This window comes from Podarcis raffonei, chromosome 16 (assembly GCF_027172205.1).
Source record: "Podarcis raffonei isolate rPodRaf1 chromosome 16, rPodRaf1.pri, whole genome shotgun sequence".
Lineage (NCBI taxonomy): Eukaryota > Metazoa > Chordata > Lepidosauria > Squamata > Lacertidae > Podarcis > Podarcis raffonei.
In genome coordinates this window covers 2,485,490-2,508,401 of record NC_070617.1, presented here as the reverse complement: position 1 = coordinate 2,508,401, position 22,912 = coordinate 2,485,490, and the positions used below count along the sequence as shown (strand labels likewise).

Below are 22,912 nucleotides of genomic sequence, written 5' to 3'. Positions count from 1 at the left end.
ACAGTGTTCTCGAAGCTACCAGCATGAGTTTGACCAAACTGCAGGAGGCAGTGGAAGACAGGAGTGTCCATGGGGTCACGAAGAGTCGGACACAACTAAACGACTAAACAACAACAACAACAACATATATATATATATATATATATATATATATATATATATATATATATAGTTAGGATTTCACACCAGGACATATACTGCCACAGGGACCGGATTAAATCAATCAAAGGCGGATTTTGGACATGCCTGAACTAGATGATTCTCAAGGCCCCTTCTAACTCTGAAAGTCGTCTAAGAAACCCCGGCAACTCCATCTCAGGGCTGCAGGCGAAATATCTCCCCTTTGGAGAGCTGTTGCCAGTCAGTGCCAGAAATACTAGGTGGACTCGGTGCAAAGGCAGCTGTTGACGTTCCTGCCTTCCAGCTGCCGGAATATAAGGGGAGCGGGGAGGAATGTCCCCAAAGCTTTTCGCCCAGGCCTCCGGAAGCAAGGAAGGTTCGAAAGCCAAGATTTCCGTGGCACCTTCCTAGAATTCCTCAGCGCTGAGCTGGCTGATCCGATCTCTCTCTCTGAAACGCACACATACGTGAAGACACACACACACATATAGCCTGTTCTCCCTGATCTGCTCCAAGTGCTTCGCCCCAAGAGACGCGCCCCTCCCAAATCCTGCCCTCCTCCTCCTTCTCCTGCTGTTGTTCCAGCTCCTTTTTCTCTCCCGAGTCACTGAATTACCCATTGCTCCACCCCAGAATCAGGCGCATTTTGCCGCTGGGAGAAGCAGGGAGCTCCGAAAGGGAGCTGACTCCCCAGTACCAAAGGGCAAATGAAAGTGTGCCAGTTGCTCTCCCCATTTAAAAAAGAATTCGGTTCTCCAGATTGATGCTTCAAGTTGCCATCCCCTCCGCCTTCCCAAAAAAGTCTGCATAGCGTGGCTCAATAATGTTCCTGCCTTGCAGGGGGTTCGACTAGATGTCGCCTGAGGTCCCCCTTCCAGCTCTTAAGGTTCTGTGTAGTCTCCATATATCTGACAGGTCATATTTGCCTACCATCTCAAAAAACAATTTTGGAAGTCTGCCTGCATTTTGTACTTTCTGCTCTTGCGATTTATCCAAAAATGTGGAGACTACTCCGTTCAAATCTCCCATTAATATTATTTTATATTCCAGATAGTCATTTAGTTTAGAATCCAAATTTCTGAAAAATTCTACTTTTCCATCATTTGGTGCATAAATTCCCAATAAAAGATATTTATCGCCTTGTGCTGTAATTTCCACGGCAATGTATCTTCCTTCCTCATCCTTAAACAACAACTTGGGGTTCCATTTTTCTTTGACATAAAAAACCACTCCCCTTTTTTTAACTTTGTCTGATCCCCCTTCCAACTCTTAAGGTTCTGTGATTTAAAGTCCGGGATCAACCGTCAGCATACCTGCCAACTTTTCCCTTTTCTTGCAAGGAATCCTATTCGGAATAAGGGGATTTCCCTTTTAAAAAGGGAAACATTGACAGCTATGACCGTCAGCACACCTGGCAAGGCTGGAAGCTCCAACCCATTAATAACTCGGGGCTCCCCATCCAATTTGAAACCATATCGGACCCTGCCTTAAGCTCTGTTTTATTGCCATCAGTTGCTATCCAACTGTCCCCTCTGCCTTATACATACAGAATGCAGCACAAAATGAAATTTAAAAATATATCTTCACCATCAAAAACAAAAAAAGGACAACCATCTCGGATATAACCGTGCCTGAACGTCTTACAGAACACAGACGGACGAGGTTAAGCTAGCTGTTCCACTCAAACTGAATTGAATCCCCCCCCAAGGACAATGGGGGCTTTATAATAATTAATAATAATAATAATTTATTATTTATACTCTGCCCATCTGGCTGAGTTTCCCCAGCCACTCTGGGCGGCTCCCAATCGAGTGTTAAAAACAATACAGCTTTAGGATTTAGGCCCAGATTTAGACCAAGAGGACAGCACAGGTTGAAAGCATCAGACGTCGAGGAAATAAACAACTCTCTGACTTTCAGAAGACATCTGAAGGCAGCCCTGTTTAGGGGATTTTTAAATGTTTGAGTCTATTTTTAATATTCTGTTGGGAGCTGTCCAGAGTGGCGGGGAAAACCAGCTGGATGTATAAATAATATATTATTCTTATTCTTATTCTTTATTTTAAAGCACCATGAAAACACTTTAAACACTCCTGGTTTCCCCCAAAGAATCCTGGGAGTTGCAGTTTGTTATGAGAGTCGCTGGGAGATTCCCTTCCCAGAGCTATATTCTCCAGAGTGGTTCAGCAATCAATCCCTCTTCCCAGGGAGCGAGGAAAGCAGGATAAAGTGCAGACAGTCTGGTATCAACCAATCACTGGTGCATTTGTTGTTGTTTAATCATTTAGTCGTGTCCGCCTCTTCGTGACCCCCTGGACCAGAGCACGCCAGGCACTACTGTCTTCCACTGCCTCCCACAGTTTGGTCAAACTCATGCTGGTAGCTTCGAGAACACTGTCCCACCATCTTGTCCTCTGTCGTCCCCTTCTCCTTGCGCCCTCCATCTTTCCCAACATCAGGGTCTTTTCCAGGGAGTCTTGGAGCCTCAGCTTCAGGATCTGTCCTTCCAGGGAGCACTCAGGGCTGGTTTCCTTCAGAATGGAGAGGTTTGATCTTCTTGCAGTCCACGGGACTCTCAAGAGTCTCCTCCAGCACCAGAATTCAAAAGCATCCATTCTTCGGCGATCAGCCTTCTTTATGGTCCAGCTCTCACTGGTGCATTTTTATTGTGCAAATCACAACCCCCCACCCCCCAAAAAACCCCAGTCTGGAGGGGCTCTTCAGTACGACCAGTGATGCAACTTTCTCCATGACAATGGCGGAACCCCAGGACACCCTCCTGAGGAAGGCACCCGTTGCATTCTAGGAAATAATAATGATAACGATAATGATAATATTAACCCGCCTTCTTTCCTGATGGACACTCAAGGTAGGTTACAGGTGAAATGAGTCCAGCTAAAAACACGGGCGGGGGAAAGCCATAATTAAAGCAACAACAAAGCATTAAGAGAATTAAAACTACACGCACACGTGCACACACACACAAATGTATTTAAACCATACCAATAATTATAATAAAAACATCATGGCACCAGCCCTTTCATTAAAAGTAGTCAGCTCCCAGATCTGTTGGAACAAGAAAGTTTCTGCCAGCAAGGCTGGAGCCCGGCTGGCTTCTCCAGGGAGCGAGTTTCTGGGGGCAGAAAGGTTGAAAGAAAGCTGCCTTCTGCAGAGCCAGTAGTTTGGGATCACCAGCACTGACTGGCAGCAGCAGTGGACCTCCGGGGATTCAGACAGGGGACGGAATCGGGGACCTTCTGCATGCAAGGCACATGCTACAACTCTCCCCAAATGTCTCGATCCGCCTTCGCAAAGTCAGCTCAAACCTTCCCTTCCAAGAAGGGCTCTGTCCCACCGACAGCTGCCACTCTCAACGGCCTTAACTTTCAATCTGCCGAATTTCTGCTGTGGTTGCCACATTTCCTTTCAAAACTTCAATTTCAGTCTTTTCGTACTCGGTTATTTTGATAAGCCGCACCTCGAGCAGTTGTCGCTGCTGCCGTTTCAATAAAGAGAAGAGAGGCGAAGACGCTTTCAAGAAAGAAACCCTAAACGGCAACATAATTTTATTACGTGGATTTGTGATTCTTAGTTGCTGGGCTTTATATTTTGATCATCTTATTACAACTACCTATTTTTTTAAAAAGTGACGATTTTGGGCTCCTCTGATGACCGGCAGGGTCAGGCCAATGGCTCATCTAGTCCTTACAGTGGCCAACCAGATGCCCCGATTGGAAAACCCAAAACAAGACCCAAATGCAAGAGCAATTCTCCCCCGTCCTGCAGTTTCCAGCAACTCGTATTCAGAAGAATTGCTTGCTGATCGTAAGGTCGGCGGTTCGAATCCCCGCGACGGGGTGAGCTCCCATTGCTCGGTTCCTGCTCCTGCCAACCTAGCAGTTCAAAAGCACCTCAAAGTGCAAGTAGATAAAATGGTTCCGCTCCGGTGGGAAGGTACCGTATTTTTTGCTCTATAAGACTCACTTTTCCCCTCCTAAAAAGTAAGGGGAAATGTGTGTGCGTCTTATGGAGCGAATGCAGGCTGCGCAGCTATCCCAGAAGCCAGAACAGCAAGAGGGATTGCTGCTTTCGCTGTACAGCGATCCCTCTTGCTGTTCTGGCTTCTGAGATTCAGAATATTTGTTTTCTTGTTTTCCTCCTCCAAAAACTAGGTGCGTCTTGTGGTCTGGTGCCTCTTATAGAGCGAAAAATACGGTAAACGGTGTTTCCGTGCGCTGCTCTGGTTCGCCAGAGTCGGCTTAGTCATGCTGGCCACATGACCCGGAAGCTGTACGCCGGCTCCCTCGGCCACTAAAGCGAGATGAGCGCCGCAACCCCAGAGTCGTCCACGACTGGACCTAACGGTCAGTAGTCCCTTTACCTTTAAGCTGGGGGCCAACCCAGTCTCCTGTGGCAAGGAGTTCCACAGTTTAACTGCACTGCACAAAGGACTTTCTTCTGTCTGGCCCAAATCTCCCAAACCTCATACTCCCTTGGAAGTCCATGTCCTTGTGCTATGAGACAGGGAGAAAAACCGTTTCCCCCCTCTATCCACTTTCTTCATCATTTCATAAACTCCTATTAGGTCACTTCCTATCTGACTTTTCTCTAAACCAAGAAATCCCAAACGCCGCCACCTTTCCTCACAGAGTTGCTTCACCCTGTTCATCATTTTGGCTGCCCTTGTTTTACACCAGGGGTCAGCAAACTTTTTCAGCAGGGGGCCAGTCCACTGTCCCTCAGACCTTGTGGGGGGCTGGACTATATTTTGGAAAGAAAAAAATATGAACGAATTCCTATGCCCCACAAATAACCCAGAGATGCATTTTAAATAAAAGGACACATTCTACTCATGTAAAAACATGACAATTAGAAGGCGATTGTTCTTAGTTTGCCTACCCGTATTTTACACTAATGGCATCTGAATAGATGCCATTGGGGTCGTGGCACATAAAACAAAATGCTGAACCACAACGAAAGAAGAGTGGCAGATGAAGATAGTGGACTTTGCAGAACTGGCGAAGCTGATGGGAAAAATCCGAAACCAGCACAACCAAGTATTCCAAAAAGACTGGAGTAAATTTACACAATATTTAAAAGATCGTTGTAAGCAACTAACAACACTAGTAGGGTTATCCGAAGACTAGTAACGAGAATTCCCCCCTTTCTATATTTATTTATATTATGAGGTATTTTGTAACGAGTTATATTAGAATTGGAAAATATATAAAATGCTGTGATTACTTTTGAAAGCCAAGGGGTTGGGAGGGAAGAAAGTTGACAGGCTCTAAAGAGTCAAGGAAGGAAAGTGAATAATAACGATGCTACTATATACGTTTAAATGGAAAATCAATTAAAAAAACTATATATATATAAAACAAAAACAACAGAATGCTGAACCAGTGTATGGCAGCTGTAAAAAAAAAAGATCCCAGCGATCGTTAGGAAAGGACTTGGAAGCAAAACTGCCAAGATCCTAATGGCGTTATAAAAATCTATGGTGCAGCCACACTTGGAATATAGATTTATAAACTTCTGTTGTGTCAGCTGTTAGTCAGGTCAAGAGAAAGCTGTATCAGTTTCACCAGTGACTCAGTTTCTCGTTGATGACGCTTTAATTGATGGGATGTGCCCCCATACACATCTTTAGGAACGGGGGTGGGTGGGGGAGGAAGGAAAGCAGAAACAGCTTTCTGGGAAATTGGCCTCATTCCCAAAACACTCACTTAAAGCACCTGAATTGTAGATTGTTGGAGGTGCTGGGAAGCGTAGCACGGCAAGGGGGTAAACTATGGTTCTCGTGATTCTACGTGGGCATTAAATGGGCATGTGGGTGTGACCGTTGGCACGACTCCTGCCATTTCAATGGACATGGCTCCCCCCCAAAGAATCTTGGGAACTGTAGAGTTAAAGGTGCTGGGAGCTGTAGCGCTCCTGCTCTTTCACCAGAGACCAGAGGATGCCCCTATCGGGCAGGTGCCCCCTGAGTATATTATATAGAAAACCAGTCTGAAAGATGCCCTCTGTATTTCAAGCTCAAACTGCAGCCTGGGCCACCCTCTCTCAAACACCACATTCCAGACCGGGAACATCTCTCCTATATTATATTTTTGCAAGCGTCACGTTGTAGTTTGCACGGCCGCCAACAGGGGGCCAGGCTAACTTTGTGGCTTAGGGCCCTCGTATTTATGGGAATGCCTCTCCTGGTCTGCCCCGCAGAGGACCTTAAGGTCCATGAATAACCATAGCTTAGAGGTCCCAGGTCCTAAGGAAGTCAGACTATCCTCCACCAGGGCCAGGGCCTTTTCAGTGATGGCTCCGACCTGGTGGAATGCTCTGTCCCAGGAGACCAGGGCCCTGCAGGATTTAACCTCCTTCCGCGGGGCCTGTAAGACAGAGCTATTCCGCCTGGCCTTTAATTTGAATTCAGCCTGATCTTTTATTTCCCTTCTCTTCCCTCCCCCTCCCCTTTTATGAAGATTCCCCGCTCTGAGACCCCACAGCTAATTCTCCCTTGGCCTCCTTGCTGGACCAAGTAGGACCAATTCAGCCAGCTAGCCCTGAGGATTATCTAATGCTTATTTCCCCTAAATTGATTTTTGAATTTTATTGTTATTCATGTTTTTATACTGTACTTTATGCTGCTTTTACAATTAAGTGTTTTAAATTTGTTGTTAGCCGCCCTGAGCCCGGTTTTTGACCCGGAAAGGGCGGGGTATAAATAAAAATTTATTATTATTATTATAACTGTAGCCTGACAAGGGAAGAGCAGGAAGGCAAGGGTGCGGCGCTTAAAGGCAGGTGGGCAACCCCACAGATTTGCTTGGGTAAATCCCTTTCTGAGGCACAAACGCCGTCTGCTAAGCATCGCCGGAGCCGTCCCATGTACGGGAAGGGGTGGTAGCAAACTCTGCTTCGATTGGCAGGACTGGCGCTACACACAGCTGCCACATGACACCCGCATTCGTAAGAACGCCAGCGTCTACTACGGCAGCACCTTTGGAACTCCCCGCCTATTGAGACCAAGGCAGGGGCCCTTTCCTTTTCAGTCCCTGCCACTTGGAGCAATCAGACCAGTCTACCCAGATGCTCAGAAACGCGATGGGCAAGTTTAATCTCGTTTTAACATTTTAACTTCCTGCTCGTGTTTTAACGTAAACGTTTCCCCTTGATTTCATCGCTTTGCAAACCGCTTTGAGGGGTTTTTAAACAAACAAACAAACAAACAAACAAACAAACCATGTGCAAATTTTATGAAACGAATAATCAATAAATAAAGGGATGGTGTGTTGGTCAATGGAGTCGGGAAGAGGCGGGAAATGAAGACCCACAAATGATACGCTTCTAAGGTACCTCCTGTATTGGCCCGTTTACAGAATTATGGAACCAAATGAGACCTCATAAGGTCTTCTAGTCAAACCTGCCTGCGCTAGACGAGGGTGTTAGTTTCACTGTCAAACTGTTCCCACCACCCATATTTTTCTCCTAATGTTGAACGGAAATGTGCCTTTCTTAACATTTTATCAAATGTAAGACAGTAAAAAACTTCTGGGAAATGATATATAATGAGATGAAAAAGATGTTGAAATATATATTTCTTTAAAAACCAGAAGCATTTTTACTGGGCGTTATAGGTGAGGATATTAATAGACAGGATGCAAAATTGTTTTTATATGCAACAACAGCGGCAAGAGTATTGTTGGCTCAGGAATGGAAGCAAGAAGAAATTCCGACGAAAGAAAAACGACAGACAAAATTAATGGACTACGCAGAATTGGATAAAATGACAGGAAGGATTGGAAACCTGAAGGACCAGAGATTCACAGAAGATTGGAAGAAATATATGAACTATTTGAAGAGCAACTGTAATCAACAAATTACACTAGCAGGACTACAATAAGTTTTGTAAGGAGAAATATATGAAATATTGCAAAGAAGAGAAGGAAAAGAGATATTAGCTATGAGATTTAAAAGTAATAGTGAAAATGAGAAATGTAAATAGAGTGAATAGATTGGAAAATTTTCAGATGTGATTGATGGAAGTCAAAAAAATTGTATAAGATGTAAAAGTACGTGTAATTATTGTTGAAAATGATATGTTGAAAAACTAATAAAAAATTATATATATATAAAGGAAATGTGCCTTTCTTTTGTCGCTTCAAGCCATGCCCTCTGGAGCGGCCGAGGGCACCAGCAGAACCCAACCAAGTCCAATGCAGAACAGAACCATGGAAATTAATGGAATAGAGGAATCACAGCTAACGAACCCCACTGATTCTCTGAGCCCATTGATTTTGCTGGGTCTGAGTAGGGATGGAGGAGCAGTCGACATTCAAAGACAAAGTCGTTTCATTTGAAATGCACACTTCTCCAGATGTTGCAATGCAACATCCCCCAGTCCAGTAACGTGTCGCCAAAAAATGCACATACCAGGGTATTTATTTGTTATATTTGCACCCGCCTCTTCCTCCCCAAAAGGAGCCCAGGACAGAACAGACACAAAAGAAGCATTTAAAAACAAGAGTGCAAAGCGTTTTCACGTATAGTGCAAAGGGTAAATATTTGAGTGAAAACAGCGTTTATATTTGGGGGAACCGCATTGTTAAAAATGGGTGCCTTAGGCAAAAATGCATACAGACACGGGTATATTGGGAGAGATTTGCACTTAAACGCTGAAGGACTTGAAAAGACAAGCTGATGTGGAAATATGGAGAACTGAGTTTGAGACTGGAAAAACTGAAACTGGACGTACCTGCCCATCCCTAAGTCCGAAACAGACTTAGTTGAACGCATCAAATCTTTGGCCTCTTCTCATTTTACTGCCTGGAGCTGGAAGAGTTCATCCAGGAAGATGGAAAAGTGATTATAAGGGTCTAGGGACGCGGGTGGCGCTGTGGGTTAAACCACAGAGCTTGGGACTTGCCGATCAGAAGGTTGGCGGTTCGAATCCCCGCAACGGGGTGAGCTCCCGTTGCTCAGTCCCTGCTCCTGCCAACCTAGCAGTTCGAAAGCACATCAAAGTGCAAGTAGATAAAGAGGTACCACTCCGGCGGGAAGGTAAACGGCGTTTCTGTGCGCTGCTCTGGTTCGCCAGAAGCGGCTTAGTCCTGCTGGCCACATGACCCGGAAGCTGTACGCCGGCTCCCTCAGCCAGTAAAGCGAGATGAGCGCCGCAACCCCAGAGTCGGTCACGACTGGACCTAATGGTCAGGGGTCCCTTTACCTTTGCCTATGGTTTTCTCTGTGGAATACCTTTAACCAACAAGGAAAAAAACCACATCCTCTTTCCTAACAAAGCATCCCAGGACAAATGTTAGCTGGGTGAAGAGATTCAGGAAATGCAAGCACTTGGAAATGTGTGGCGGGCTCACAAGACAGGTGAACAAGAGGGGGGGCGTCCCTCTTGGTTCAAGGTTGACACCCCTACGCAAATCGCTAGCTGATGATCCAAATTCTTTTTCCATGTGGTTTTTACGGTTTATAACAAGCACACGAGGAAAACACCCCTGCAAGGTCTGTCCAATGGTCTGTCACAGCCCAGCCTCCCATTCGTACAGTGGTCAAACGCCCCCAGGGACCCAAAATTTCTAGATAGACTGTCCCTGGACCTGGAGACTCCATAAGAAGAGCTCTGTCGAGGAGGACACACCCTTTCGCCAACAATGGAGGCACAAGCCAGCCATCCCATCTAGGAGCCATCGCAAGATACAGTGGTACCTTGGTTCTCAAACGCCTTGGTTCTCAAACAACTGGGAACCCAAACACTGCAAACACAGAAGTAAGCGAACCTTTTTCAGAAGTCAAATGTGCTCCGTTTTGAGTGCCATACTTCCATTTTGAGTGCTATGCTGAGGTCTGTCTGTTTTTGCTATTTATTTTGTGCTTTTGTTTTTGTGGCTCTTTTGTTTTTGTGACTGTGCGGAACCCAGTTCAGCTACTGATTGATTGATTGATTGATTGTGTGACTGCAGTACATTGTTTATTGCTTTCCTTTTATGGATCAATGGTGTCGTCAGATAGTAAAATCCATGTTAAATTGCTGTTTTGGGGGTTGTTTTTAAAAGTCTGGAACGGATTAATCCGTTTTGCATTCCTTTCTATGGCTTGGTTTTGGAATGCTTCGGTTTGGGAACGGACCTCCGGAACGGATTAAGTTTGAGAACCAAGGTACCCCTGTACTTTATAAAACAGGCAGATTGAAAGAGAGGTTCCAAAGCCTTTACATTTGACAGTCACTTTCCGAGCGGAGAGGCTCGCGGCTTAAAGCGCCGCCGAACATCCCTCCCATTTCACAGATGGGGAAACCGAGGCGGGAAAGGCAGGGCTGGCCAGCTGCTGAACCGAAATCCTGCCCTGGCGGTTCTCTCTCTGCTAAATTTCACACCTCCAAAATCAGCATCAGCCTTGGGCAGGTGAGAATGAATCGCTGGGTGCTTGTGTGGGGGGGCCTCTCCATCTCCCTGGACTTCGCTCGGCTCTGCTGCTGCCTTCAGCTCTCCAAGTCTTCCTACCCTCCTTAATTGCTGTGAAACTTTCAGCTAGCCCCGAGCCAGGATCCGGGGGGTACTGCTGAGTATCTCCCGCTCTGCTAACTCCAACTCTTGAATTGGCCTGGAGCTTCTATCCCCCAACTCTCCTTGTGTTCCTTTTCCCCCAGAAAAGTGCGTTCTCCAGAGAACCTGTGGCCCCTCCAGGAAGTTGCTGGGCCTCCACCCTCCCATGGGGAAAGAATACAGCTCAGGGGGGGAGAGCACTGGCTTCACCTGCACCAGATCCCGGGTTCAAGCCCTGGGACCCGCCAGCAGGGCTGGGAAAGGCTCCCACAGCTCCTGCATCCCTGCCGGTCCAACTCGGCAAAGCTGAGCGAGGTGCAACAGCGGTAAAAAGCAGTTCGCTGGATCCCCCTCCCTAGTGCACCGGATGGATGCATTTGGGGCCCCAATCCTGAGATTCTCCACCATTTGTCGGTCAAGAGCAAACTGTTTTTAAAAATGCCTTTGCAGCGGTACCTTGGTTCTCAAACTTAATCCGTTCCGGAGGTCCGTTTCAAAACCAAAGCGTTCCAAAACCAAGGGTGCTTTCCCATAGAAAGGAACCCAAAATGGATTAATCCGTTCCAAACTTTTAAAAACAACCCCTAAAACAGCAATTGATCCATAAAATGAAAGCAATAAGCAATGTACTGCAGGCACACAATCAATCATCAATAGCTGAACTTGGTTCCACACAGTCGCAAAAACAAAAACTCAAAATAAATAGCAAAAACAGACAGACTTCAACGTAACACTCAAAACGAAAGTATAACTCAAAACGGAGCATGTTTGGCTTCTGAAAAATGGTTTGCAAACTGGAACATTAACTTCCAGGTTTGCAGTGTTTGGGTTCCAAGGCGTTTGAGAACCAAGGTACCACTGTATTCAACCTCCTTATTCAATGCTAGCCCTGCTCAGGGCAGCTCACAGACATAACTAGTTTAGTTCCGTTCATTTCCACAGGTCTACCTTGAGAAGCATTCGAACACAGCTCCCAGAGGAGCGCTGGGTGGCAAACGCACCTGCTTGTTGGTTTTTAAATTAAAAATAATATTTAAACCACTGCTAAAAACACGGAGAAAACAATTAAGCTTGACAAATCACTTTAAAAGCAAGCAAAACAAAAACCCGCAAATGTAAACCAAATCAGATGTCTGGATCTAAGCCTGTTACAGCAGTGATGTCTTCCGTGGGGGTCTAAAAGGGAACAGTGATGACGCCAACTTAATGTCAAGTGGCAGGGAGCTCCGAAGGAGAAGTGCTGCCTCACTATTGGGGGGAGAGATCAGGGGCGGGGCACCCCTGACCAGCGGCCCTTCTGGGTGGGGCTGGTGGGTCAAATCCATCCCTTCATGTCCACCGCAGGTTCTTCGGAAGGAAGTGGAGCACCGCTGTCGCCAGGCTGCAAAAGATTTCCCCTTCTGAAACCCAGGAGCGTCGCTGCTGCCGGTCAGTGTAAGCAGTGCTAAGCTAGGGAGGCAATTGGTCTAACTGGGTACAAGGCAGCTTCTGAAATTCCTCTTCTCCCTAGAGCCGAGGCCCCAAAGCTCAAACAAAGAGGGTTTTTCTGTTTTGCTTTATGCAGCAAAAGTCTCTCCACCTACGCAGGGGAGAAAATTTAAGTTTCTCGCGAGGGAAAGGCGGCCGGTTTCTTGAAAGTGCCCTCCCCGCCCCGAAGGATGCAGCAAACCCACCTGATGGCCGGCTTGACCGGAGGGGGCCATGTCAGCCCGTTTTGGGGGGGGGGTGATTTTGGAGCTGGGAGGTGGGGCAGAGATTACCAGCAGCTTAAGAATCACGTCTGAGGGAGATCAGCTGGTCCCCCAGCAAAGAGCCCTTGCCTGGCGCATTAACATATTAGCTGAAATCCTAAGCGGTTAAAAATAAAAGCAATTGCTTGCAAGAAGGGAGCGGGAACAGAGTTTACCCGGGTCCAAATCCTGGGACGCCAATCGGCTGGTAAAATTGTGAGGTCTCCAGAGGGTTCTTAGATACCTTTAGTCATTTCCTTTCTAACTACATTCCACTTAGAATAAATTCACTGCAATGTGTAGGCCCCAGGTTAGGTATGTTTTCCAATTCAGTGATTCTCCTGGGAATAGCGCTAGGTGAGAGGCAGCGGTGGTGTAATGGTTAGAGTGGCAGACTAGGACCTGGGAGAGACCAGGGTTCGGATCCCCACTCTGCTAGATGAAGCTGGCTTGGGCGACAGTGGTTGGCTCTGAGGTTGTCGTACCTCACAGGGTTCTTGTGGGGATTAAACGAGGAGAGCCTAATAATAATATTAATAATAATTTATTTATACCCCGCCCATCTGGCTGGGCTTCCCCAGCCACTCTGGGCGGCTTCCAACAAAATATTAAAATACAGTAATGCATCAAACATTAAAAGCTTCCCTAAACACTATATGGCCCAGCTGCTAGACTGATGTGCTTGAAAAGGTCCCCCGCTCTGTACATGCTCAGAGGCACCGTGACCACAGACAAAGTACGCGCTGCACATTCGAAGCACATCAAAAGCATGGTTTTCCATACACACATCCAAAGAAAGAATACTGGGTGCTGGGAACTGTAGCTATGGGTGGGGAATATACTACAGTTCCCAGCGTTCTGTTTCTGGGGGGGGATGGGCTTTCGATGGGAGCTCCAACCTAGCTCAGGACCAGAGCCCGAAGAATTTGTCTTGAAGCCCACCGGGAGCATCTAATAAGAATGGAAAGAGTGCCTCTGAGCAGATGCAGAGTTCACCTGGCTTTTCTTCCAAGCAGACCAAATCATGGGTAGGCAAACTAAGGCCCAGGGGCCGGATCCGGCCCAATCGTCTTCTAAATCCAGCCTGCGGACGGTCCGGGAATCAGCGTGTTTTCACATGAGTAGAATGTGTCCTTTTATTTAAAATGCATCTCTGGGTTATTTGTGGGGCATAGGAATTCGTTCATTATTTCTTTTCTTCAAAATACAGTCCGGCCCCCCACAAGGTCTGAGGGATAGTGGACCGCCCCCCTGCTGAAAAAGTTTGCTGACCCCTGGACCAAATTCAGGATTTTGGCAAAGAAGGGAGTATTAGGGTTAGAACAGGCATCCCCAAACCTGGCCCTCCAGATGTTTAGGGACTACAACTCCCGTCATCCCTAGCTAACAGGACCAGTGGTCAGGGATGATGGGAATTGTAGTACCAAAACATCTGGAGGGCTGAATTTGGGGATGCCTGGGTTAGAAGATGGGCTCAAGGGACACTCTCTACACGCAAACACATGTTCACAATTCTGAAGAAGTCAACGAGAGAAACAGATGCGCTGTAGTTAAATGAACAGCATCACAGCCGCATGAAGCTCTGCCATGCCAGCTACCTGAAGCCATTAGGTGACTCTTCCACTGTCCCACAATGCACACACTTCCAAGGAATCTATTCCTCATCCTTAGAGACTTGCAGACTAGACACCACATCCTTTCCGGAACTGGCCAAAAAACCTCTGCTCTGACTGTTGGGCATCACTACCTTAACTAGGAATAAAAATCCCAGCAACTTGACGTGCAAGCACTCTCCCCCCAATGTTCCTAATCATCACGGTTGTGGAACCAGGATGAAAAATATGGTAGGATTCTGCTTTCAAACCCCAAACTGACCACCCAGGCAAACAACCCAAGACGATGCTCATCTGCTAGTTCTGCAAGGAGATAAAAAATTGGGGAAGACGCGAGATCCGGATGTAAATATTTGACAGCTGTTAGCTGGGAGAAGAAATCAGACTACGGAGAAAATAGGCTACTGGGGTGCAGGGCTACAATTTGGTAACAACCAGGCTACTTTGTGGACAATATTTGGGCTAACAGGCTACTATAGTACTGAGCCAAAGAAGAAAATCTATTAGAAATCAGTCAAAGGGGAAATAACTGATTAACACAGGTCATTCATTTGAAATGGGTCTACTCTGCGCTGTGTGCTCACCGCATCTTCAAAGCATACAGCTTCCCTGAATTTCTGGGAAGCGTAGTTCGCAGAGGGTGCTGAGAATTGTAGTTCGGAGAGCCAGTAAAACTATAGTTCCCAGGATTCTTGTGTTTGGGAAGATTGCAGGCTTTAAGTGAACGGGGTAGTAAACAGCCTGCTATTCAAGAAGTTCTGATATGAGGAACACAACGTCTGGAAGAAAAACCAAATAAATAAAGGAGCTAGACATTACTGAGAAGGCTGGCAGGGACGGACTACATACTTGTGGCTTTTTTAAGTCTCAAGGGCTTCACCCTGTGAAACAAATGTTGAAACATTTTTAAATAGAAAAATAGAATCAAAGAATTGTAGGGCTAGAAGGGACTCCGGGAGGCCATGTAGTCCAACCCGCCGTTTGGTTGGCTGAATATGTTTTGATTCCCATGAACCGCCTTGATTTCTTTTTACGGCACACAAGTGTTTTCATTAAATAAATGAAGTAATAAACCTGCACCCCAATTTGCATATGCTGATTCACACACAGAGAGATGCAAATTTAAGCCTCTGCCCTAAGCGGAGAGGGTTCTTCGTGGAGTGCCCGGGACCATTGAAAAGCAAAGTAATATATATTTAAATAAATTTTTTAAAAAGCAGAAAAAGCCCCTCTCCTCTAACAATGCCCCCCCTCAAACTCCTGGAGACAAAACATGTCAAATTTGCAGAGTGAAAACGGAAGCCAGATGTTGAGCTGAAAACTTTGAAAGTATTCTTGCGGGGAGAGGTTGAAAAAGATTTCGGAGAGATGAGAGCAGCGCCAGTTCTTGGAGGTGACGGCTGAGGAGTTGCGGGGGGGGGGGAAGGAGGAAGAAGAAGAAGAAGAAGAGGAGGAGGAGGAGGAGGCCGGGTTTACCCTCTGTACCAGGGAATCCAAAGGGTTCTGGGCCACCTCAGTCCCAAGAGAGATGGAGAAAGGGAGTCTCCTCTGGGGTGGCAGGAGATGGCTTTAACAGGAGAGCGAAGGTGTTCATTAGCGAGGCAGAAGACGCTGCGGAACGAAACCTAGCTTCACTCTGAAACTGGCCAAGCCGCGTTCACAACTCATCTCTCTCTCTCTGCCTCGGAGAGAGAGAGAGAGAGATACGATCTCTTTTCCTCTCTCTGCCGGAGAGAGCAAAGGACTCGAGATTGCCACTGTGCCGTAACCACCATGCAAATGACTTAATTGGGGCGCTCTCTCTCTCTCTCAGATGGGAGGAGGGTTTTGTCAACAACCCCAAAGGGGACAAAAAAATAAAAATAAAAAGAGAGGGTAGAAAAAAAACCGCAGCGAAGGGGTGGCGGTGGCAATCTGGGCCTTAGAATAATTAATCCTACCAGGATTTCAGCCCAGGCCTCCCTTTGCCTGTGTACGCACCATAGATTAAAGCACCCCCCCCAACAAAAGGCACCTGGGAACTGTAGTTTAGTCCTCACAGAGCTACAGTTCCCAGCACCCCCCAAAACTACAGTTCCCAGGATTCTTGGGGTGAAGGAAAATGTGCTTCAGATGTATGGCATGCCCCCAGGAAGGTGCCTCAACAGGTGATCAGGCTAGAGAGACATAATCCCAAAAGGTTGGGGGGGTTGGTGTCAAAATGTGCAGGGGAAATGTCGCAGCCTCACCTTTGACCCCAGAATGCTGTGTACCGTGTGAAATTGTTAGTCCGCCCAGCTCAGCCTCGTCCACACTGACAGTTTTCCTGGTTTTCAGGGAGGGCACATTCCTGACCTCACCTGGAGATGCCAGGATTTGAACCTGCAACCTTCCACCTGCAAAGCAGATGTCTGGAGAATGAAGTATATGCCTTTATCTTTCTTAACAGCGAAGGGTGTTTGCAAGCACGTTTCGGATACTTTTCCTTTGGGGGCTTATTTGGGGAGAATGTGCCTTTGTGAAGATTCTCTCTCTTGAGAAAGAAACAGGAGGTGGTGTCAAAAGAACGAAGGAATGTGGAATCGGTCCCTCAAATTCAGGACTGTCAACCCTGACTGTCCAGGGCCAGTACTCAAGGTCCAGGACTAAGCTTCTAGTCCACCTAAGTTATGCACAAAGGCCTGGTTTAAATGAGAATAAACGAGATGCCTTCATACAGTCAATGAATCCTTTTCATGGGTATCAACAAAGGTGTTTTTTTGGGGGGGGGTAATCACAGCTATGGGTCACTGCAGACCTGGTTCTATGGTAGTCATGACAACACGCCCACCTGCAGACGAAGAACTGGGTGGCCATCAAAGGTGTAAGAGTGAGCTGATGTTCCGGGGACCAGAAATTTCATCCTGCATATGCCACCCGACTTTGAAACAACTGGGAAGCCCCTTCCGCAATCCACCCCAAGAACAAGAATTCCCCAACACACTTAACCTGCTTTAACCTCCATTCTGTTCCGGCACACTGGTAAAGAGGAGCTTGCACCTGCCTCACAGAGCTGCCTCAATTTTCCTCCCTGTGAAATGGGCCCCACTCCCAAGAGACTTTTTTTGTTCAGAAAACTGAGCATGTCAAAACTGAAATCCCGCAAAAATAGAGGAGGAGGAGGAGGAGGAGGAGGAGAAGGGAGGAAGCAATAAAAGACATTGAGGCATAAACGTGGCTTCTCCTTATTTTGGAGAGGTGGTTCCGATGGCCAATAGGTCATTTTGCAAGGGAAGATGTGGGACAGAATATTATTATTTTTTTGTAAACAATGCAATCACTCGCGTCTCACAGGGGCGGGGGCTATCAGGGGCTACTGGCCATGACACCTATGATCAGCCTCCCCTATTGGAGCCACATTTGACTCTCAATCCCAGTTTTGAGGAAGCCCAAGCGGGGAATCTGGTGGTTGTCCTCTGAGGCTCGGATGGAACCTCCAGGTCCAGCGGCAGTCTATCCACACTCCTGGGTCCTGAGGGGCATTTTTGCCCACTGTTCGGAACAGGATGCCAGATCACACAGCCCTATCTGATGTCTTTATTGCCTGATACAGAGGGAAGAGGGCAGTGCTATTTTCTTTAAAAGAAGAGGTGCCGGAATTCAGTACGAACAATTCCCTCCTTCTTTTAGAGTGGCAATGCCACACACCTGAGAAGGGCCGGAACTGAGTTCCGGTGAGTTCCCCCTGGGGGGAAAGCGCTGGAAGAGAGAATATAACATTCCCACCCACCCCAAAAAAAACCCACACGTATTGGGCACAGCCTGATCCCAACAGATTGAGGAAATAATCCATGGCACTTCTGAGATTCTCGCTGGTTTGGTTGGGGGGAGATATAACTGCAAATCACTCTCACCGAAAAAGCAACAGAACAAATCTGATTTTTGCAAAGCATAGTGGAAAAGCATGGAAAGGCAACATTTTAAGGGGAGTGGGGTTTTTTTGGGGGGGTGAGCAGCAGCAGAAGAGGACATGCACTGGTGCTCAACGATCTCGAAGTGATTGCAAAAGGGTTAGAAACCCCTCTGGCTAGCCCCCCACTCCCATTTTTGGGAAAGCTGAGTCCCTACAGCGATACTCTCTAAATAGGGTTGCTTAAAAGAGGGTGGGAAAAGAGCCCTACTTTGCGGACCCCCCCCCTTATTTCTGCCAGATATCGCCTCACCGGAGTCACCGATGCCCCTCGCTGAGATGCAACCACCCCTTTCTCCACCCACCCAAATAGCCCCCTCCCAACTTAATTCTCTTTTGATACCCCCCTCCCCGAAATAACTATGCCTTTCCCCAAAGAACCCTCCTGCCTCTGGATCGCGGAGGGTGGGTGTGTCCAACGCCAACCCCCCCTCCCTGTGCCACCCACTTTTCCCCACCGGATACCCACTTGACAAACTTACCTCGCCTCGGAATCCACCTTGCGTTCACCCCGCCTCCCCCCCCCCGTCTTTAAGGACCCCCTTTTCACTTTTTGTCCCTCCCATCGGGGAAGGAAACAGCTGTCCTTCTCTCCATCCCAACACCAGAAAAAGCCTCGCGCCCCCTCCCTTTGGGGGTGTTTTCCTCCCCACCGCCTGGACCCCAGCGGGGCAGAGCGCGTCTCCAGGACGCACCAGGGCGCACAAGGGCGCAATCGCGGGCGGCTTTGCGCGCTTACCTCTGGCGGCGGCGGCGGCGGCTTCTCTACCCCGCTTGGCTCCCGCGGGGCTGCCGAGGCTGGCGTTGAAGTCCATGGAGCCGGCGCGGAGTTTGCGCCGCCCTGCGCCTCTCCAGCTGGCTCCGGCCGCGGAAAGAGCGCGCAGCCGCCGGCGCTCCGGGAGGACCCTGCTGGGCTGACTTGGCTAGAGGCAGACGCGGCTCCGGCGGAGCAGGGGAGAGCAGTGGCGCTCCGAACCGGCGGCGGTGGCGCGCTTGCACCGGCCGCGCGCGGCCGCCAGGGGCGCACCGACGCGGCCCGGCTCCTCCCCGCGCGGCCAGCCTGCGCAACAGGCGGCAATTAAACCGGTTCAGCTTCCCCGCCCGGACCGCGGCATTCTCCCGGCTGGAAAATCACGCGACGGGCCCTGCGCTTTCTGCCTCTCTGCCTAACCAAACTCTCGCCAACAAACACCTCCCGTCTGGGCAGCAGGCAGAAGTTCGTCTGGTCAAGCTTCCCCGCCCTGATGCTTCCCCGCCACCACTCGCCAGCGCTGCGTTGGAAAAGATTCGTCACCCATAGATTTGTTTTCCTTTCTGCCTGTGCTTAACTCTCGTCCCCCGTGCAACAGGCAGCAATTAGACTGGTCAAGCGTCCCCTCTCTGATTAATGCTCCTCCCTCCTCGTTGGAAAAGATTTGTCACCCGTAGACTTTTCGCCTGTGCTTAACCAGACACTCGCTCCTTTCACCCCGTGCAACAGGCAGCAATTAAACCGGTCAAGCGTTCCCTCTCTGATTAATGCTCCCCCCTTGGGGGGGGGAATCTATTAATTTTCTGCCTGCGTCACTCAAACCGCCGCTTGAAGTTGTTTCTTTAATGCTTAACAACTGGAAAACTGGCTGTCGTTAAACTGGTGAAGCTTTCCTAACCACCTTGGGTCGGGGAAACGCACGCACAGCACCTGTTGCATTCCTGTCTGCTTCGTGGCGCTTGTTTTGTGCCAGGCGTTCCCTAGTTATTGTTATTCTTAGGGAGAGGGTTCTGTTAGCCGCCCCTCTCTTACAAGGCGTCTGAAGCTTTTAATAACTGCGGCAACAGGTTTTAATTAAACAGGTGAATAAGAAGGTGTCACCGTGGCTGGAAAGCAGACCTCACCAGTTGGATTTTTGTCTGTCTCGCAAACGCTTGCTCTGCCGCAGCTCTAAAGCTTAGATGCTGAAGAACTGCACAATTATGGGCTGTCATTAAACAGGTGAAGCTTCCTCTTATCCTTCTCCCAAACTTGAAGAAACCTCACCTGGTGCTCTACCGCCTTTATCTTAGCAAGGAAGGCTTCCCCCCCCCCCGACTCCCTCTCTCATAAGCCATCTGTGCCTTTCAGCACTGAACAGTAATCCCACACCAGAAAAATCTAGGGGGGCATTACCTGTTGAATTTCTGTCTGCAGCATTCCCTATTCTGACCCTTTGCCATTAAACCAACGAAGCTTTTCCCTAAACAACATCACCAGTTGCGTTTCTGCTGGCCACGCAACCAGCTCGCCCCTCCCTCGGCCCCTCCCTGCCTCGTTATATAAGACTGCCACCCCGCCCCGATGAGGCCTCTATCCCTATTAACATCGCAGCAAGGCCATAATTAAACAGGTGAAGCTTTTCCTGCAACTAGCAGCTCACCTACTTGGAAGAAAAGACACTGCCAGCTGTATTTCTGCCTCTCGGGCGGCCCTACTCCACCTGTTGGATGGCAAAGGGCTTTATCTGCTCGCCCCGCTCCGCATGCCAACATGAAACATTAGGTTTGCCAGCTGTCCCAGCGAGGCCTGCTCTTTTGCGTTTAACACCCGCGTAATAGCTTGCACATCAGACAGAAACTCAACAGGTGGTGTGTCCCTCTAAAAAACGGAATCAGTGTTTTTAACGCGCATTTGCCAAACTACACGCTGCAAATTAACTGGGGTGAGGTCTGCAAAACAAATAAATAAAATGATTTCCTCTTTGTAAAAGTTTTTATACGGACATTAAGTCCCGTATATACAATCTCCCCCTCTATTGAATTGTGTAGGTTGCTATTATATCTGGTTTATAAACAGAGCGGCTGCATTTTCATAGGCATTTGTTAAAACAATATTTTTAAAGAATTACATTTTGGGGGACAAAGTTTCACATAGGAATCATTTTGCGGAAAAAATGAAGGAAAGCCACATAGGCCCATATTTTCCCCAAAGTGCCCACACTCTCATCTCCTGCTCACTGAAATGTCCCACGGCAGGCAGAAATCCAACTGGTGCTGTTCTTCGACATCCCTACCCTGAAAACGTACTTTCCACTTGAAACCTGTAATCTTTTATTTCTTTTTTTTTCCTGGTGAGGCTGTGCTGGTTTTAGCTACTGCCGGACAGGCAGAAATACAACTGGTGTAGTTGTCTGGGTATGAAACGCCGCCTGCCCTTGCAGTATTTTCTGATGTGTCCTGCAAATGTCTCCTTCCTTAAACGCCTTCTTTGACAGGCAGAAGTACAACAAAAGCAGTTTTCTAGGCATACAAATCGCGCAGCCTCACAAAGAATTGCCCAGCGGTTGCCATTCTCCTCGTTTATGCGTAAAAGTTGCACAGCTGGCAGAAATGCAACTGGTACAGCGCCCTGCGCACGCAGTTCCCCCTCCTGTCCCCCAGCCCCACTATTTCTCCCCAGCTGGTCTTTGGCTGCCTCTCCCAACCCCAATTCCCCATCTTTCTCTCAGGCAGAAATGCAACCGGAGCGCCTCTCCTCCCAACAGTACTTGGGTTATCGGAGCGCCTCTCCTCCCAACAGTACTTGGGTTATCCCCTCTTCTCCTCAAACCACTCGGTACTTTAACAGGGGCAGGCAGGAATCCAACCGGTATAGCTCCACCACCCCACCCTCCATACCAAAACATTTGCAGGGGGCGTTTCGCTGCGGCATCTTCCTTTAATTCCTGCATTAACAGGCAGGGGGCGGAAGCAGAGGTTGCATCTCTTAGGGATTCTTCCAGTTGTGATTCCTGCATTCCGGTGGGTTGGAGTAGATGACCTTTGGGGGGGACCCTTCCCATTCTGTTATCCGACCAACGTCCCTTTCTGGCCGCCCCCTCTCCTTCCTCTGACAGCTGCCTCAACAGGCAGCGATACAACCGGTAGAGCTCCCCTGAGAGGCACGGGAAGCCTAACCCTACGAAATACCCCCCTCTCTTTTTTGCATTTGTGTTTCTCGGCACATCTCATTCCTTGACAGGCAGAAGCACAACCGGTGCAGCTCCCCTGCGAGGCACGGGAACCCTAACCCTACGAAATAACCCCCTCGCGCTTTTTTTTGCATTGTGTTCCCTTTTCTCGGCACATCTCATTCCTTGACAGGCAGAAGCACAACCGGTGCAGCTCCCCTGCGAGGCACGGGAACCCTAACCCTACGAAATAACCCCCTCGCTTTTTTTTGCATTGTGTTCCCTTTTCTCGGCACATCTCATTCCTTGACAGGCAGAAACACAACCGGTGCAGCTCCCCACGAGCGCGCAACCCCCACTAGCCAATCATTTCCCAGCGGATGCCACTTGCAATCCCCCTTCGCGGCCGAACTGCCTCCCCCTCTTTAACATCTCCCTCGACAGGCCGAAATCCAACCGGTGCAGCACGCCCAAACCCACGGGTTTTGGCCCTTTTCCATTAAAAAAGAGCGAGCCCGGCTGGTACCCAGCGGCTCCGACCAGCAGCACTCGATTAGCCGGGGCTGGGCTTTGCTCTGCCACATTACACAACGAGCTCTTGCTCCGTGTCATTCCAGCCCGGGCGCTGGATCGGGGCCAGCAGCGCCTCGCCAAACTCCGCGCGGTAAACACAGCCGCGCAGGCAGCCACGCCGAGGCCGCGTGACTCGCCCTGTCCATCATCCCCCGCGGCCCCGCCCACCCCTTCTCCACCCGTCACGTGGAGCCGGGCATGGGCGTCCGGAGGCTTCCTTCCTTTATTTTATTTTATTTTATTTTATTTTATTTTATTTTATTTTATTTTATTATTTCATTTCAAAACTCCTCCTCCTCTCTCTCTTATAAGGCTCTTAGTTCCTGGAACGTTTTGCATTTCATATGCAATTGAAAGAATCCCACTCGTTCCATCTTTTAAAAACACTCAAGTTCATATGCTTGCTTTGCATTTAAAGAATCCCCTCTCCCTGTTGTCAAGCGTTTAAAATGTCCCGAATTTATATTTGATTTTTGCATTGAGAAGAATCTCC

General features: G+C 48.3%; 1 protein-coding gene across 1 annotated transcript in view; it reads right to left on the bottom strand.

The window, feature by feature from the left end:
- RORC (RAR related orphan receptor C) overlaps positions 1–18,855 on the bottom strand; it is a 90,586-nt gene extending 71,731 nt beyond the window's left edge. Inside the window, exon 1 of the mRNA XM_053368943.1 lies at positions 18,684–18,855. Within this exon, the coding sequence (XP_053224918.1) occupies positions 18,684–18,759 (76 nt within the window). The 5' untranslated portion in view covers positions 18,760–18,855. The remainder of the gene's footprint in view (positions 1–18,683) is intronic.
- Between the last annotated feature and the right edge of the window lie 4,057 nt (positions 18,856–22,912).